The 19,077-nt window shown below is 52.9% G+C and overlaps 1 protein-coding gene across 1 annotated transcript in view; it reads left to right on the top strand.

The window, feature by feature from the left end:
- Lrrn2 (leucine rich repeat neuronal 2) overlaps positions 1-18,078 on the top strand; it is a 57,913-nt gene extending 39,835 nt beyond the window's left edge. The window contains exon 2 of the mRNA XM_057769093.1: positions 15,080-18,078. Within this exon, the coding sequence (XP_057625076.1) occupies positions 15,198-17,435 (2,238 nt within the window). The 5' untranslated portion in view covers positions 15,080-15,197 and the 3' untranslated portion in view covers positions 17,436-18,078. The remainder of the gene's footprint in view (positions 1-15,079) is intronic.
- The last annotated feature ends 999 nt before the right edge of the window (positions 18,079-19,077 follow it).

The following is a 19,077-nucleotide window of genomic DNA, read 5'->3' as shown; positions in this document are numbered from 1 at the left end:
CTGGGGAGACCAAGGAGGCACTATGACCAGGAGCCCACTGAGGACCTAAGAGCCAATGGCCTCCAAAATTGGCCAGGACTAAGCCATGCCCCTGTGATAGCGAACACAGGAAGGCCTCCCAGAGGCTTGCTGAGATTACCAGCTAGGGGGCCTGTTCCACTTAGTGCAAACAAGGAGTCACATGAGCTTCATGTTGTCTGTGTCACCACCATGGATACCACAGAAAACCTGAGGGGCTTCTCTGTGACGTGCAGTTGTCAAGGCTTTCGGGAAGTTATTTCTTCCACTTCTCTATACCTCCATTTCCTCATCAGTAAAATGGGAATGCCAGTTGTCCCTGCTGCAGGGGAATGGGGCCCAATGAGGTGAGGCCTTAGAGCCCCCAAGGTCTGTCTAAACCACAGCTGCATTGAAGCTGGGGTTGGACCCAGGCCTGAAGAAAACCCACAGCTTGAATAGTGGTGTTTGAACTGTATTCCCCACACTGCTGCCCTGGGCCCAAGGATGGGAGAGCAAGCAATCACAGTTGCCTTCCTGCCCCCACAGCCCCCCATCATGTACTCATGCTTTCTTGAAGCTAGAGGGAGGACCAGAGGCAGCAAGGCAGGGAAAAGAAACCCCCAGCGAATTCTCCTGTCTTCTCCCAGTTCCACAGCCCCTGCGGGAACCAAGCTGCAGAATACAATGGGATTTAATAAAATGCCTTTAACTCACAAAGTTTGTCTGCTGCCAGCTCCTTAATTAAATTGCCTAATTCTGCTCTGCAATGGCAGCACAAACTCCGGTGTTTAAAGAGCACGAGGTTGCTATGGCATTTGCACCAGGGCAGGCTATGGAGGAGCATGCAGATGAGCAGGTCTTCCTGCCATCACTATGCCCGCCCGTGGCATCCTCCCAGCCACTCACCGTGATGCCCAAAGCACCAGCCCCAACCCCCGGTCCCATTCCCCACACATTGCATTAATCAGCTAGGAAACAAGTCTTTCATAAGAGGGAAAGAATCCTTGCTGGCAATGCTGAGTTGGGCTTTAGAACTGGGAAGTTTGGGGGTGTCTGCAAAGAGCAGAACTACTTCCTACTCTGACTAGGGTGAGTGTCAGCCCGGCCCTGGCCCACAGAGCAGCCCTATGGGGGCCGCAGCACTATCTCCCAAGCAGCCCCTCTCCCTTCCCTGATAGCCTGTGCAGATCCATCTGTATTCATTCAGCAGAGCCTCAAAACCCGGCTCAGAGTCTGCCTGGCTGGACAAGAAGCCAGGTTTGCTCTTTAACTGACATGAAAAGGCGCGAGAAACATCTGCTTTCATCTGAAGACGTGGTTTCCAGCCCTAGCGCTGCAGTACAGCAGTCAGGGGTCCCCCCACACCCAACATCGTGAAAACTATAGTCTCCCATGGACCTCAAGGTTAGAGAAATCTTGGCGATGCTCCCACACCCACCACCTGGTTTCACCATAACTCCACCAGCTCTGTCCATCATCCATCTTCCTTCTGGTACATTTCTCCCTGGAGAGTTCAACATCAACAACACCGGAGTTTAGGTGTTGTGAGGGTTTTGTTTGCTTGTTTGTTTCACTATTATTTACATACAAAGAAATCCTAGAAAGTTCTGTTGGAATGCTGTACTTGGATCCTTCCCTCTGAGACTGATACAGTTGAGCTAGAGTAGATAGACGGGGAGGTGGTGGCGCACACCTTTAACCCCAGCACTTGGGAGGCAGAGGCCGGCGGATCTCTGAGTTTGAGGCCAGCCTGGTCTACATAGAGTGTTTCAGGTTGGTCAGAGATATGTAGTGAGATGCTTTCTCAGAGACAGACGACAGACAGACAGACAGACAGAGATCCCTCTCAGTGCCTTCCAAATGTGGAGATTATGGCAACCCACGACCACACCTCGCTAAGATTACCTCATAATTCTCTGATATAGCAAGAGCTGAAAAACACATCACAGGGAGCAAATAGTTACCCTTTTCCTGTCCAGTAGGTCGAGAGCAGAGCATGCCTGGCATCTGGGCCCGACCCTGCTCTCCCCTCCCATGCCATGACTGTTCCTCTGACTCTGCACGTGAGCACCACATGCCCGTGTGCACACTTCCTCTGTGTGCACTTCTGTAACCCACATCTCATATTGCAATTTCGCTGTCTCATGTGTCTTTGCCAGTGGTCTGTTCTGGGGCTTGTACACTCCACAGTTGTGAGACATGGCTGTGTTCTTATGGTGATCAGGATCTTGGGGAGCCCAGGGTGGTGGTGGCAGGTGAAGATGAGCATGCCAGGGAGGTCACTCAAATGGGTGGGGATGACAGACAGAGCCACTGACCACCACAGTTGCAATGACGGCACATGGCAGGCATGGGGCTGATGAAGAGAAAGAGGGCTGACCCCGCAGTGGGGACATGGCAGTAAATCTCAGATGGTGGCATTGCGATGGTGGTGGCTATCATGGTGCTGTTGTTGCCCATCCCTGTGAGAGAGAGATGTGCCAACATATTCATTCGCTCTGGTGATGCCCTCTGAGAAGAGTGCTAACTTCCCTAGGAACCCGTCTGAGACCCCCACTGCTACAAACTGCAGCTTCTTCTGAGATGCTGAGACCACCTGAAGGCCCTCTCCCACAGACCCCAGGGGAGGTTCCCACAGAGCAGGTGCCCCGTTGTACTGACTCAGGGATGCAGCAACAGTGCTGAGTACAATGGCCCTTTAGGGACATTTGCTTAAGGTCCACACAGGGCTTCGAGTGATCTTGATGAAAGAATGTTATTTCTGGCTTGCTGGTTTCCTGGTCCCTTGACACTCTACATGCTGTAAGGAGGATAAAGGAAAATACTCTGGGATCCCCTCCCTTAACCTGGCCAACAGGGGCAGAGATAACATCTCAGAACACTCCAGAAATGTCAATCAAAGCTGGCACCCCTCAGAACCAATCTTACTGTACTTCTGGGAAAATAATGAGAACAAGATAGAACTGCACAGGCTTGCTGGGTTCTTGTCTTTGATTTGTTTGTTTGACACAGGGTCTTGTGTAGCTGAGGCTAGCCTCAGATTCATTCTGTAGTAGTATCTAGCATTGAACTGATCCCCCTACCTTCACTTTCCAAGTGCTGTGATTACAGGTGTGCACCACCACAAACAATGGCACACCGTTTTCTTCTTTGAACACGGGTCCCAGTAAATAGCCCAGGCTGACCTTGAACTCAAACTCACAGCAATTCTTCTGCCTCAGGAGATTACAGGTGTGAGCCATCATATATACAGATAAGTTGTGTGTGTGTGTGTGTGTGTGTGTGAGTGTGTGTGTGTGATAATGAAACTATCTTTTAGGTGATATCATTCAATCCTTCCCTTTTATTGATTAGAAAAGATCAACTTGCATTAAGTAAAACCCCACTAAAAATGACAATAAAAACACCTTTGATGTCCACAGCATCTCTAGTGACCCAGTGGACACTCCCCTGTGATCTGATTGGATCTATAGAATGGGCCTCTGGTGGCCCGGCACTGGGAGGGACTGAGCCAGCCCTACAGCTTGTGAAGCATGTTTGCCCTCGTTTCAGATCTTTAAAAGAGAGAGCAGTCTTACCACGTTTTTCATAAGAGGAAATGAAGGGCATCTTACCCTAGTTGGCATGGTTAGTAAGGGGCAGAGTGGAATGAGAACCCAGAATCCCTGGATTATCGTCCTAAAACTGCTACAATAAAGCACTATAATCTTATCCCTTCAAACAATAAAAACTCATTGTCTCGAAGTCCTGTGGGCTAGAAGTTCAAATTCAAGGCGTTAGCAGAACTAGCCTCCCTCAAGAAGACCAGAGGAACCCATCCTTGCCTCTGCTGGATTCTGCTGACAGCCATCAATGGCAGGATGGTGAGGGGGACATTCCTTTGCTTGAAGCTGCATCCTGTCCCTTTTCCCTAAGTATCCACCTCATGCACCATTTTCTTTCTCCTATGGGACATCAGCCATATAGGATTAGGGTCTCCCTGACGACCTCAACTTTGCCTAACTACATCTGTGAAGACCCTATTTTCTAAGGGTGCATCCACAAATACCCAGGGTGGGAGTTCAATATCTCTTCTGGGGGGACACAGTGCTGCACACAGTACCTCTGACATCAGGCTAATGGCCTTGCACTCTTCCCGTGCACCCTTGCTGTTCCCGTTTCTCCCATCTTCTGTCTCCACAGACAAGGTGCCCTTCTTCTGCAGTGTAGCACGGGGCAACCAGAGCGCCACCCATTTCTGCTCTTCCAAATTATTACCAGCCACCAAAGCAAAATCATGAAATATAGGCGGGCTTTTCGTCTTTTTTATTCCCAGACAGTAAAAAAAACCATTAAGGCTTGCTCTTAATTAGTTTAATTTTGAAGCTTCTAAATATTGATTTAACCTCCACTCCTTTGTACTTGCTGCTGCAGTCACTGAATTATGCCTGGTATTGATCACAGATGGAAGCATTTCCCTCCACCGGGCTCAGGGCTCGGGAGCTGTCAGCCTGCCTGGCACTCTGGGCTTTCAGGCTGCACAGGTATGGAGGAAGGAGAAGCTGTGCCCGGGTAGAGCTTGTCCTTGAGGAAGGCCTGTAAACCTGGGCCAGAGACCCGCTTCTTTTTCTTGCATTGGCCCGGACCCAAAGGGGATTGAACAAGAAGTCAACTGGAACTTCCCTCCCATTCCATTCTGGGATGGAAGAGAATTGAGCAGTGGGGCTGGAGGGTCATGAAGAATCAGATCCCGGAGCATAGGTGTTGGCACCAGCCAGCAGTGACCTGGCTTTGCTGCTGAACGCTCTCAGGCCAGGCCCTCACCTTCTCACACAGCAATGGGACCTGTCATTCCCACATCACAATGGCATTGTGAGCACACAGTCAGCCCCTCCTGCCAGATGTCCAGTCCAAGGCCTGGATCACCATCAGGCTGTCTCAGGGGCTACCGTGATTGTTGCCTTTCCATAGGGGAAATCAGGACCAGGCCGGAAGCACACTGCCTTCTCGCCTTGGCCCATTACTGTTTGCTGTGTGAAGTTGATTGAGTCACTTGATACTCTTCCCATTAAAATAGGGGCAGTAGCATCTGTGACTGTCAAACATGTCTCCCTTGAGCAGCTTCAAGACAGCACCAAAAACTGGGCATCTATAAAGACCAGAAATTGGTTTCTCACAAGTTTGGAAGTCAAGCATCAGAGATCAAGGCGTCAGCCTTCAGTGAGGCCTGCTGTCTGTTTCCAAGATAGTTTTCTGAACTCTGGGTTCTCTGGGAAACGCAGTATCTCCACATGGAAAAAAAAGCAGACTGACAGAAAAAGACCAAGTCCCTCTCTCACAACTTTCAAAATATCACGTGTTCATTCAGGATGGTAGAGCCAATCTGACCTAAACACTTCCAACACTGTACCATTGGGGATTGTGTTTCTTTTTCATTTTTATTTCAGTTTTTTTTGAGACAGGCTTTCTCTGTGTAATGGCCCCAGCTGTCCTGGAACTCACTCTGTAGAACAGGCTGGCCTCAAACTCAGAGATGGTCCTGCCTCTGCCTCCTGAGTAATGGGACTTGAGCCACCATGCCTGCCAGGGATCATGCTTTTAATGCAAGAATCTGGGAATGGTAGAATCTCAATCGCAAGGTGCATCCGGTTCAGTATGTTATTATTCATGGTGGCTGGAGCTGTAATGAGCTCCCTGGTCCCTGTGAGTACACTTGGTCTACAGGATCATGTCCAACCACGCTGCCTCTCACCTGCAGTCCTCACGACCGCTCTGCTCACAGAGAAACACACTCCTCGGCATTTACTTCCTACAGTTTGTTCCCAGGCCTCTGCTCATGATGCCCCCACTAAGTGCTGAATGTCTTCCACCATCCTCTACTTCTAGAGACCTTCTTGGTCCAGGCTCCCTCTAGGATCTTCGCCCTCCACCCCAGGGAGATTTTTTTAAAGATTTATTTATTTATTTATTTATTTATTTATTTCCGTATACAGTATTCTGCCTGCATATATGCTTGCAGGCCAAAGGAGGGCACCAGATCTCATTACAGATGGTTGTGAGCCACCATGTGGTTGCTGGGAATTGAACTCAGGACCTTTGGAAGAGCAGGCAGTGCTCTTAACCACTGAGCCATCTCTCCAGCCCCCCAAGGGAGATTTTAAAGCAATCTTATCAAAGCACCCACTAAGTTCACTCATTGTCTCAGCGAGGGTTTCTGCTGCTGTGATAACGCCATAACCTTAAGGAATTTGGGAAGGAAAGGGTTTATTGCCTCTTAAGCTTCCAGTCAGTCTATCATCAAAGGACTCAGGGCAGGAACTCAAGGCGGGAACCCAGAAGGAAAAACTGATACAGAGGCCAAGGAAGAGTGCTGCTTACTGGCTTGCACCTCATGCTCAGTCTGCCAGGACCTGCCCACTGCCCACAGTGCCAGCTCACGTCAATCACCAATCAAAATGGCCAGTCTGGTAGGGGTATTTTCTCAGCCGTAACTCCCTCTTCCTAAATGACTATAATTTGTGTCAAATTGATATAAAGCTGGCCTGCACACCAATTTTTAGCATATTTCCTCTGAATATTTGCCTAACTTCCTACCTGTGGTGGGACTGTGCCTGTTCCCACAGTCGAGCCTACTGTCCTGTAACAACTTTATATTCCATAGGGAGTTTTCCTTTGTCTTGTTCTCAAGTTGAGCAACCTCACCTGCGCTTCCCACGCTGTGTCCCTTGCCATTCCCATAGGTAGAGTGCCCAGCATGCCACCAGACCTTTATCGATGCTCCTGGAAGTTTCTCTGTGCCAAGGACAGAGGAGGTGAGGGGGTTCTGGAAGACTCCATCCTGTTAGGATGTCAAGACCTAACCTCTCAAGAGAGCAACATGGAGCACATCATGAGTAGATGCTTTTGAGATTTCTAACGTTCGTTCCTTGGTTTTCAGAGTTGGACTGCAGAAGTCATCCAAGCTCAAACTTGGATTTCTAGGCCCCACCCTCAGCCTCTGATCCTGGAGGGCTAGTAAGCTCGAGAATCTGCATTTCTGAGAACTTTCTCAGGGGTGAGGCCATGATCCAAAGCTGCTCCCAGCCCTGACCTGGGCTGTACTGACTAGCCCTGATCCCCAAGCCCTGCCCTGCCGTGAGTTCCCTGTGACTGTAGGGCAGTCCAGGTGACCGTGGAAAGAGTAAGAAAGACCTGAGCTACGAGGTCACCAATGAGGCCTATGGGGTCGGGAGAGCTAAAGAAGAGATAGCTGAGGGAAAGGATGGCTAGGGCGAACCTGGAAGACTGGTGAGGACCCGCAGGCTATCTCGCTGCAGTGAGGGGAAAGGAGAGAAAGAAAAACACCCACTGGGAGCCTCAGCTGCAACCATTTATCTCCCAGCCTGCCTGTCATATCTGACAGGGGAAGGCTTGCGCCCTCGAGCCCGGGGCCTCCTTCCGCAGTGTGATTTATCTTGGGGCTTCATCTGGTAGACCTCTGATGGAACGAGTCTCCTCTTCTCCCCGCCTCATCAATTTTCATTCTGATTTCATTTTCCTTTTCCGTGAGAAAGGGTTTAGCCTTTCTCCGTGTTTAACTAGCCTGCTCTGCATTCGCTCTGCCGTCCGCCCTGCCATCCCACCTTCCCCTGTGTGTAACCAGGTGCCAGGGAGACACAAAGCTCCTCCTCACACGCAGGGCAGAGTCTTCCTCTCCATGCTTCCCTGTCATCGGGGCCTTGGGACCTTCTACCCTCCCTAACTGTGCACAGAGAGGAGACAAGAGCCCCTCAGGATTGCAGGCTGTGGCTTCATAGGGAGTGGGGGGGGTTGGGGGGGGTGTTACTCATCCACAGAGGCGCCAGTGACTGAGGCTTGAGGCGGGAAGGCTTTTCCTAGATGTACAGTAGAGAACGGAACTTCAGGTTGAGGACCTGGCTGAGCAAGGGTGGGGGGACAGAAAGAACTGCCTGTATCCCTCTTTTCTGCCTTCCCTTCCTTCCCCCTGCTCCTAGCTGCCTGTGGCCAAGGGCCGTCCTGGCTGGGGCCCTGGCTCATGAGATAGCCGGGGAAGGCTGCTGAATCTGCCCAGCACCTGAGCAGCAGCCGGTCTAGACTGCCCATCTGGCTTGTGACTGGGGCGGTGGAAGGTCCATCGCAGGAGCAGCCCTAGGGGTCTTGGCAGGGAGCACGGGGGAGGGGGAGGGCGCAGAGGCACTGCTCAGCAGCTGTGGCCTCTGACCTGTTTATTGAGCAAATGTTTTGTCAGGCATCTGTGATCTGCTGGTGGCTCATGTCCTTGAGCTGTCCTGAAACCTGGAGCCAAGGATCCCCATTGAAGGTGCCAGGGAGCACTTTCAGCGCTTTGGAAGAGGGCTGATTCTCTTGGAAAGGGTACCAGCTGCAGAGGAAATGGCCCTACCTCCTAAAACATGGGTGATCTAGAAGGCGAGGTACAGTCCAGTCCAGCCGAGGAAATGTGAGGACACTGATGCAAAGGGAAAGGGGGTCTCAGAGCCCCAGGTGCTTTGTGGATGGACATTTTCTCCAGCTCCAGCAGGAGGCACATTTCTCCCGGTGTGACAGATGAGGAGGCCCAAGAACACTTGCGTAGCCGGCAACAGGATTCCACGGTGGAGCCCCCTCCACAGCCAGTATTTCTGGCCTCAGAGCAGAGGCTAGTAGAGTCTGGAATTTCTAGAGGGGTTCAGAGAAAGCTCCAGAAGGGTGAAGGTGAACGCAAGATCCTGTTAAGCCAGACAGAAACTTGAATGAGAACAAAGTGACTTTCACTCAGGAGCAGTGACCTGGAAGGCAAAATGGCCACAGAAAGGCCTGAAACCAGGAAAAACAGACTCCGGGATGATGCTGGCCTCCTTTAAGGGCAGGAAAAGAGGCAGAAGGAAAAGCCTACACAATGGCCTCTTCTCTGGGCCCTTGATCCCTGTGGCTTCTGATCTCTAAGACAGACAGACATCCCTGCCCTGCCCTGCCCTGCCCTGCCCTGCCCTGCCCTGCCCTGCCTGTCCCTTGTCCAGATACATTCTGAGTTCCTACGGTGAGCTTGAGCAAGGCACCTGGCCCTGCAGAGTTCTCAGTCTGCAGGAGAACAGGCAGGTTCTCACGGAGGGATGCAGGGCACCCCAGGAGCTCAGGAGAGAGGTCCTGGTCAGGGAGCAGTTCCTGCAGGTTTGCAGAAACCCTGGCAGCATCAGGAGATGGGCTCAGCCTGAGCCATTCTCTGCCTGGGCTTGCAGGCCCTGCTCCCCTGCAGCTTGTTTTGGTGCAGTGCGATCAGACAGAAATGACTGTGTGCTACCTACTGGCACCCTCCGTTCTAATCAAGAAATAATGAGGCAGGCTCCCTTCCAGCTTGGAGCTACACACCCTCTGCCTGGACACTGTAGAGACTCCTGCCTGGTAACAAGACCCTTCCCTCCCCACCCAGGAAAGAGATTTATCAGAACCTGGACCTCTAAAATTCCAGCGACGAGGAGAAAGAAAGGCTGAAATAAAGGAATCTCACCCTCCCCACTGTGCCCCCCCCCGGCAGACCAGCTGAGCTCTGGCACCAGAATCCCAGAAATAACCATGGCTGTGAATGAGATCTACTGGGTCCCTCCTGACCCTCTATGTCCCAGCTGTAGGACCTCAATCTTGTCCCTTCTCTAAGTTTCTCATCTAAGAGGCACTTCATTTACAGGATTGTTGGCAAAGTAGCTGGCATACAGGAAACCAGGCACACGAGCCCCCAGGGATGCCACGCATCTCCTTTCAGTTGAAGTGGTTTGGGGGATAGGTTTGGTGGCGGCATAAGAGTTTGATGGTTGAAAGGAACAGGGCACAACAGTCAGGGTGAGAACCTGTGGGTAAGACAGTGGCAGGTTGGGTGTAGCAGAGAGAGAGGCAGGTCTAGGAGTGTGAGGTCCCCTCTAATGTGAATAGGAGAGCATGGAAGAGGCCGCCATAAGAGTCAAGACTGGCAATAAAGACAGAATGTAGGTGTATTTGCCAGGGGAAAAGGTGCGATTCAAAATAGTGATTTCCAGTCTTAGGCACTGGTGGCTGCTGAAATCCACAACCAAGGGACCAAAGAAGCAGGCTGGTGGGAGGGCTGCTGGCTTTGGGATGAGATGAATGTGAGGGGTTCCGAGACTGCCAGGTAGAGAGATATGGGGGAAGCTAAGAGTGCGCGGTAACTCCTGTGAATCCTCTTGACTACTGCCCCGGGGCTCTGTGAGGAGAAGACCTAGAAACAGGGGTAGCGGAGATCACCAAGCACTCTTCCTGTCTCAACACCTAGGTCCAGGCCATGAGGATTCTAGTCAGAGCTGGGACCCTGAGGCATAGAACTGTTTCTAGATGTAAGGACAAGAAAGAAGCCCCCACCTTGCCTGAGAAGGATGCCGAGAGGCTCTGACCCACTTGGGAGTGATAAGAGTTGTTCCGTGAATCACCCAGGTCCACTGACCTTGTTCTCAATTTACGGTGGAGAAGAAAGAGGGAAGCGGAACTTAAAGATGACACTGGCTGATGAGGTGAGAGGTCAGGACTGCAGTTACCAGGTAGGGCTGCGGATTGACCTGCAAGGGCATGAAGGATGAGTTCTGGGATAGTCACATCTAGATCTGAGTGTGGCTGACCCGGTATTGGCCTGAGTTCATGGAGCCTGGGGCCAGAGTCTTCGTTATACACACGCCTGTGTAGTTAATCTTATACCTCACAACTCAAAGTGTTACAAAAGGTGAGGCGCGGAGATACGATAGGAAGCCATGATGATGGAAGAAGTGAAGGGAGCCGAGTTATTACATTGCTGTCTCCATGGCTGATAAGGCCTAGGAAGCTGACTGCTTCGCCCAAAGTCACATGGAGAGTGGAAGAGACGGGCTCAAACTCCAAGGCAAAGCCTTCTGCACCAACAGCCCCCCTTCATATAAATTATCTATGGGATTCAGGCTCTGGAAGACTAGATAAACACAGGGGCTCCTGTGCAGAAGCTCTGGTTGTGTGTGATTAAGTGAGAGGCAGGAGTGAGGGACCTATTCACCTCCCAGAGGAACTGGAGGCCGCATGTACAGATGGAAGCCGGCCTTCCACCCTCCTCTGCAGCTCCTGTCCAGGGCTTATCTGCTGCTGAGGAGGCCGGAGTTTATCAATGCTGCACTCAATTACGCCCGCCCATCTGTTCTCCACAGCTCAGAGAGACCTGGTACTAAAGCTGTCAAGGCCAGGCAAGTGTAGCTTCCTGCCTGCTGGCATCCCGCTGAAAGGCTGCTGGGGGAGGGGGCTAGGAAAGGAAGGGGGGGCCGTAGGAAGGTGGAAGGGAGACTCTCCCACCCCTGTGCTGCGGGAGATTGGGACAGAGAAGGGAAATGGAATGACAGTGTCCCCCAAAACTCTTCCTTCAGAGATTTGCCACGGGTCTTCTTAGAAGGACTGGAGGATCGATTCCATGCCTTCTGCCAAATTCAAAGATGAATCCAACTGGAAATGAGTCCTTTGGGATTTGTAGTGCGAGCCCTTCCAAGCTAATGGTGTGCCTTTGGAGGAAGCCACCAGCCATGGGGCCTGGAGAATGACTCCAGGACCCTCCAACACCCGCTTCACAGTCAAATGGCAAGGTCGGGTCCGTGTGCAGCTCTGAGCTTTGTTTGACCCTGTGGTTCCAGGCCCATCAAGACTCAAACAGTAACAGAGTCCTTCCTGAATGTTCCTCAAGGGTGTCTAGCCAGGAGCCAAGGAAGGGGGCTGGTGGGCTATCAGGGGACAAGATATATTTGTTAAGGACCCAAGTCCTTGCAACTGAGGCAAGTGTTCCAAGCCAGTCTGATACCAGCTGCCCTCAAGCAAACATTGATCTCTGTTGATTGGGCTGGTGGGGTAGATTATAGTAAATAATAATAATAATAATAATTGGGTTTCCCTTACCACATAGAAGCTGTGTAACCTCTGCTATAACTTTTCTTGAACCTTGGTTGTCTCCCTGACAGAACTTAAGTAAAGAATCCCTTCGTTGCCCACGCATGGAGCGGGTGGAGATATGAAACGTAATGTTCTGTATTCTGTAGGTTTTATTATTCATATTCGCCCCCAAGTGCACAGCTTCCCTTGATTCTCTGTGGACCCGGGGAGCTCACAGACCAGCTGGAAGATGTGTGTGTGCCCATGCACTCCTGGTCACCTGGATCTTAGAGAAGAAAGACATTTGCTTTCTCTGCAGAAACTCTTGCTAACCAGCTTGAATGAGCAGGGCTGTGACAGCCTTTACAGTGATGGCAAGCGAGTAGGCAGCTCTGGGCTCCATCCACAGAGGGGCTTGGTGCCCAGCCTCAAGAGAAGAACTCCTCCAAGGGTTTGCCACCCTTTAGGGTCCCAGATTCAGCTGCCATTTCTCTCTTCCTCTTAAAACCAGCCCTGATCCTAGCCCATGAATAGCGCACTCTGCAGCTCCTGCCCAGGTAGCTGGATAAGGCCAGCAGGGGAGCTGTCTGCCATGGAACTTTAGGTTTTGGTGGCTTCCTAGCGCCTTGAGCATAACTGAATGCTAGCTTGACTCTCAGAACAAGGAGGAGAGGGAAGCCAGGGCACAGGTCTTATCTAAAGGTCAGGTGACACGTTGAGGTCCCCTCTGAGGAGTCCTTACTGCCTATTCAACCTCTGCTTTCTCTCCAGCTGGGAACTGTCCTGGGCTGTCCTCACCCACTGGCATTCTTTTCTGGATGGCTATGTTGCCAGTTCACAGCTCTCCACCCCACCTTGGGGGCCAGTATTGGGAACCCAAGGGCTAAGCTTAGTAGAGAGGAAGCTTATTGCACCCCGTTGTCTGTTGCCTAGAAGACTATTGTTCCTTCAGAAGTCATGTGACCACTGAGCACAGTGTTGCCTTCCTGTGCTCGGAGCACTTGGGAGATAAAAGGAGATCCTGAGTTCAAGGACAGCCTCAGCCACATAGCAAGAGGAAGAAAGGATGAAGAGAAGAAAGGAAGGAAGAGGGGAGGGAGGAGAAAGGTCTTTATGTGGCAGAAGCACCTCCCGACCCTGGAAAAGGAGCTAACATTTCTAGAACTCGCTACGTGAGCCACATGCCATTTCAGTCTCAGCCTCATGACTATCTTTCTTTAAGAAAATAAAGGGGACAGAAAGCAACAGACGCTTGGAGGGATCAAGGAGCTTGTCCTAGGGCAGAGGTAGAGGCAAGCTTGGTATCCTAGCCTCTGGCATGGGAGCCATCATCTGCATGGCAGGTGCCTCTTGTTTCCTGCAGCTTCCCAACCCACAAAGGACACCACAGCACCCCTCCCCCTCCACGAGCCCCAGTTACTAGCCGGGGTGGCTGGCTTCCCCAGGCTTCCATTGCACATGTATGTAGGCAGGCACTCATGTGCACACGTGTGTTTGTTTACCCTGCGATCTCCGTGGCAGTGCACACAGACCCACACACACACACACAAACCTCCGAGCCTTTCAAGTCACCGTTGTTTTTCCCACCTTCAGAAATAGCTGCTGCGGGAAGTGGGCCGCAGTCGGCTGTACACAGGCCTGCTGCTCTCCTGCTCAGGGAGGGGTGCCCTGCCCCCATGGCTCCCCTCCCAGCGTCCCAGAAGCAGGATGATGAGGCAAAGAGCCCCGTGTGGCCAGCTAGAGGCACCGCCTGGAAGCTGGTTAACACCGCTCTGAGCTTCCTGCAGCTTCCTGGCAAGGAGAGCTCACCGGGAAGACAGGAATGGCACCAGCCTACCTCAGGACAGTCAGTGCACCCCAACCTTGGGTCCAAAGCAAGCTGGGCAAGACCCGAGGCGGAGCAGTGACGTATAAATGACACAGCCTTCAGTTTGGGCTTCTTTTCTATCTGTGGATGTTTCCCAGCATGGAGACTCGAGCAGAGTTCTCTGGGTTCTTCTGGACCTACGTACTCACAGGCCTCTTAGGACAGCTACACAGGAAATAAGCTGCTCAGAGTCTTAGAAACGCATCCTGTATACCTACCGCTGAAGGGCTACCTCTCCTGAGGAGTCAGACCAGGCTGAAAAGGACAGCTCGGATCTGGCCCGGTTTTGTGTCCATCTTCTGTTTTAAGCCAAGGTTTGATGTCCCTCGGCCTTAGGGTCTGAAAGAGAAGCCAGGTTGATTGCATACACCCAGGAGGGAGGAAACCAGTGCCTTGGGTTCCAGGTGGAGGAAAGCCCTGAGGGGAGGGTTCTGAGGATGTGGGACTACAGTGAGCACCAGCCACGCCCTGTGTGCCCCAATGTCTGTTGTCTAAGAGTTTATTGTCCTCCGAGAAATCCTGTAGCCCCAGAGAAACTCTCTGACTTGAGAGTCGTGAAGAACAAACAGAAGTTGCCTGGGAGAAATGAGACAAAAGGGGATGGCATGTCAGTTCACCCCAAAAAGGTTTGTGCAGAGAGTATGAGGGGCAGAAACAGCAGATTACAGAAGACCATACTTGAGGGCTGAGGCAAATAGACTCCAGCCCCAAACATCTGCCCGGAAACTCTAACAGGCCCTTGAGAGAGGAAGGCCCATGCCTTCAGGATGGGAAGTTCACCCAGAAGACCAGGAAGGATGCTCCAGCACCCCAGCCTACGTAAATGTGGTCAAGATCCACTGCCCAGCTCCAGAGTCCTGGGAAGCCTACCCCATATTTTAGAGCTGGGTTTGTTTCCACTACCTCCTGTCTCCTGCCTCACCAGAGAAATGTCTAGAAACCATCATTTATCTCACTTACCCAGTGAAAAAGCAAGAAAGGTCAAAAAATCTATTCCACGTTTATCCGGGCTCCAGTGATGACAATTTCAGCTCACACATTCTCCTTTCGTCCTAAACATGCACACATAACCAGTACTCCCCACTGTCACCCACCACACCACACCACACCAATCCATACACATAACCTATACTCCCCACCGTCACACACCACACTATACCACACACATACACACCTCTGAGTTATCCAAAGACTTAGAGAAGGTAGTAGGAGAAGAACCTGGAGGGCTGCAGAACAGGGCCCAGGAAGCCTGGTTCCCATCCAGGCCAGTTCCTGGAGTCCACCAGGGGAGGCTGGAGGAACAGATTCCACCGCTTAACTCTGCACATCCCTAACTCTGTTGTCTTCTTCCAGGGCTGCCCAGCGAGGAAATGAGTGACGTCCCAGTCTAGTGCACAAAGATGAGGACCCACACCCAGGAGGGCACGAAGTGATGCCCACCCACGCCATGTAGAATGACTGCCCTGAGAGGATGGTTCCTCAGACCTTGGCAGGGCTGCTGACCCTCAGTCTGCAAGTCGCGAAGAGCAGGACTCTTCCTGTGGAGGGTCCCCTGCCTTCCAGCTCCACCATGAGGCTCCTCGTGGCTGCCCTCTTGCTATCTTGGGCAGCTGGTACCACTGCCGCGGTACCTGTGGTACCCTGGCGTGTGCCCTGCCCTCCTCAGTGTGCCTGCCAGATCCGGCCCTGGTACACGCCCCGGTCATCCTACCGCGAGGCTGCCACTGTGGACTGCAATGACCTCTTCCTGATGGCAGTGCCTCCGGGGATCCCCGCGGGGACACAGACCCTGCTCCTGCAGAGTAACAGCATCAGCCGGATAGACCAGACTGAGCTCGCCTACTTGACCAACCTCACAGAGCTGGATCTGTCCCAGAACAGCTTCTCAGATGCCCGAGACTGTGACTTCCAGGCCCTGCCTCAGCTGCTGAGCCTACATCTAGAAGAGAACCAGCTAAGCCGGCTGGAGGACCACAGCTTCGCTGGGCTGACCAGCCTGCAGGAGCTCTATCTCAACCATAACCAGCTGTGCCGCATCGCCCCCAGGGCCTTTGAAGGCCTCAGCAACCTGCTGCGACTGCACCTCAACTCCAACCTGCTTAGGACCATCGACAGCCGCTGGTTCGACGTGCTGCCCAGCTTGGAAATCCTCATGATTGGTGGCAACAAGGTGGACGCCATCTTGGACATGAACTTCCGACCCCTGGCCAACCTGCGCAGCCTGGTGCTGGCAGGCATGAGCTTGCGGGAGATCTCGGACTATGCCCTAGAAGGACTGCAAAGTCTGGAGAGCCTCTCTTTCTACGACAATCAGCTGGCCCAGGTACCCAAGCGGGCACTGGAGCAGGTACCTGGGCTCAAGTTCCTAGACCTGAACAAGAACCCACTGCAGCGGGTAGGGCCGGGAGACTTCGCCAACATGCTGCACCTCAAGGAATTGGGACTGAACAACATGGAGGAGCTGGTCTCCATTGACAAGTTCGCCCTGGTAAATCTCCCTGAGCTGACCAAGCTGGACATCACCAATAACCCGCGGCTTTCCTTCATCCATCCCCGCGCCTTCCACCACCTGCCCCAGATGGAGACCCTCATGCTCAACAACAATGCTCTCAGTGCCTTGCACCAGCAGACAGTAGAATCTCTGCCCAACCTGCAGGAGGTGGGGCTCCACGGCAACCCCATCCGCTGCGACTGTGTCATCCGCTGGGCCAATGCCACGGGCACCCACGTTCGTTTCATCGAACCACAGTCCACCCTGTGTGCTGAGCCTCCGGACCTGCAGCGCCTCCCAGTCCGGGAGGTGCCCTTCCGGGAGATGACAGACCACTGCCTGCCCCTCATCTCTCCCCGCAGCTTCCCTTCCAGGCTGCAGGTGGCCAGCGGAGAGAGCATGGTACTTCACTGTCGGGCACTGGCTGAACCAGAGCCGGAGATCTACTGGGTCTCTCCAGCTGGAGTGCGACTGACACCCGCTCATGCAGGCAGGAGGTACCGGGTATTCCCCGAGGGGACCCTAGAGTTGAGAAGGGTGACAGCAGAAGAGGCGGGGCTATATACCTGTGTGGCCCAGAACCTGGTTGGGACTGACACTAAGACAGTCAGTGTTGTGGTTGGCCATGCTCCCTTCCAGCAAGGCAGGGACAAGGGACCAGGACTGGAGCTCCGTGTGCAGGAGACACACCCATATCATATCCTGCTGTCTTGGGTGCCCCCACCCAACATAGTCTCCACCAATCTCACCTGGTCTAGCGCCTCTTCCCTCCGGGACCATGAAGCCACTGCTTTGGCTCGGCTGCCCCAGGGCACCCACCGCTACAACATTACCCGCCTCCTGCCGGCCACAGAGTACTGGGCCTGCCTGCAAGTGGCCTTCGCTGATGCCCACACCCAGTTGGCCTGTGTTTGGGCCAGGACTAAAGAGGCCTCTCCTTGCCATAGAGCCCTGGGGGACCAGCCTGGGCTCATAGCCATCCTGGCTCTTGCTGTCCTTCTGCTGGCAGCTGGGCTTGCAGCCCACCTTGGCAGAGGCCAGCCCAAGCAGGGGGTGGGTGAGAAACCTCTGCTTCCAGCCTGGGCTTTCTGGGGCTGGAGCACCCCGTCTTTCCGAGTAGTGTCTGCACCCCTTGTCCTGCCCTGGAATCCAGGGAGGAATCCGCCCAGATGCTCAGATGGAGAGACAGTGTCACCGCCATTGTCTCTACATTCCTGAAGCTCCGCCAGGTCTCAGCAGTAGAGAAATAACTAGGCCAACTCTACACTAAAAGAAAAGTAATCTGGGCCAGACACCTGCCAGGAAAGTGGAGTCAATCCACATGCTCGAGGCCTGGCAGCTTGACCAAGAAAGATGGGGCTCTGTGGCTCCTGGGGGTGCTCTTGCAGCTTCCAAAATGGTGGCTGTTGCCTTCTGGGGGTCCTCAGCTACTATTCTGAGGAGTGTCTCCAAGGAACAGGAAGGACTCTGCCTAGAGCCTCCTACCTCCCCAGAGGCATCTGAACCTCAGCTTGGCTGTCCCCTGCCTGTGTCCCTAGGCCCCTGGCCCACAGGATTGCCCCCACCCTCTCTTTCTTTGTACAGTCTCGGTTGCTTGCTCATCCCCCTCCTGGGCAAGGGCTGAAAGAGGCCTCTCCTTTCTGTCTTGGGAGCCTACCCCAAAGTGGGAGTGTCCCCCAGCTGGATCTGAAGGATATTTGGGGAGAGGGGTATCCAGGGATGCCTCATCTCATAGCCTGGGCTCTGAAGTTGACTTTCTACAGGCAGTTTTGTACCTTTGTGGAGAAATGTGTCACCTGTCCCCAACCCAATTCACTCTTTTCTCCCATTTTGTAAAAAATAAAAATAAACAATAACAACAGCCACGGGGAGAGGAAAAATCCTTTGCATGTTGGGCGTCAGAAAAAGTCTCTTGGATCTCAGTGGCAGGGCTAGGGTAAGAGCCCAGAGAAGACATTTTGAATGCTGGCCTCTATGTCTGCTCCAAACACAAAGTGTCCCCATAGCAGGGAGCAGAGGCACTGGGGGAAGAGAGTGGAATTGAGGAGGTGTCGCCAGCTAGAAAGAGCGTGACACAGGCAAGGAAAGGCGGAGTGGGAGAGGAAGATGGAGACAACACGGGCACGGGAAGAGAGTGGGAATTTCCATTCCCAGACCGGATCCTCCTTTCTCCTCTGCTGAGCAGCTAACATGCCTGGGACACACATCCCCAGCCTGATTCTAATTCAACAAACCCAAGAGGTAGGAGAACCATGCCGAGAATCGCAGATCACGAAGACAGCAAGAACTTTGGCTCACAGGCAGGCAGGAGCGAGCATGGGTGATCAAAGGTCCGAGGAAGGGAGGTGGTGGGTGAGGAGGACTTTGCTGTTTCTGTCTCCACTCCACTCCGCTGTGGTTCACAATGAGCCTAGTTTGCTTTGGTTCTTTTGTTCTTAACTGATTAACTTCTGGTGACCGAGAGTGAAGAGGAGCATCTGCTGGAAAGCTATCAGAGCAGAGGACTAAAGGAGCTGCTGAGGGGCCAAGCCATGGGGGATGTCAGAGGCCGCTGGGCAACTGGGCTGGGGAAAGGAGTGAGTTTCCTGAGACTTGTCAGATACGCACAGGAGTCTGAGGGTCACCTAGTTACAGAACATGTGTGGTAGACTTGGTGACGCGGATCCCAAACCGTCACCAAGACTGCAAATGGACACACAGGTGGGCACCAAATCAGCATCTGCACGCAGTCCCAGGAACCTAAACTGGGATGACCCCCCCAAAAACTGCCTCTGGGGAAGTTTCCTCCATAGCCGGGCTCTCAGAAGCTGCCATCTCCTTGGCAGGGACTCTCAGTTTGCAGACTCCCCTGCAAACCTGG

Source organism: Chionomys nivalis, chromosome 5 (genome assembly GCF_950005125.1).
Source record: "Chionomys nivalis chromosome 5, mChiNiv1.1, whole genome shotgun sequence".
Classification (NCBI taxonomy): Eukaryota; Metazoa; Chordata; class Mammalia; order Rodentia; family Cricetidae; genus Chionomys; species Chionomys nivalis.
The sequence above is the reverse complement of the archived record's forward strand: the minus strand, read 5'-3'. Positions and strand labels throughout refer to the sequence as shown.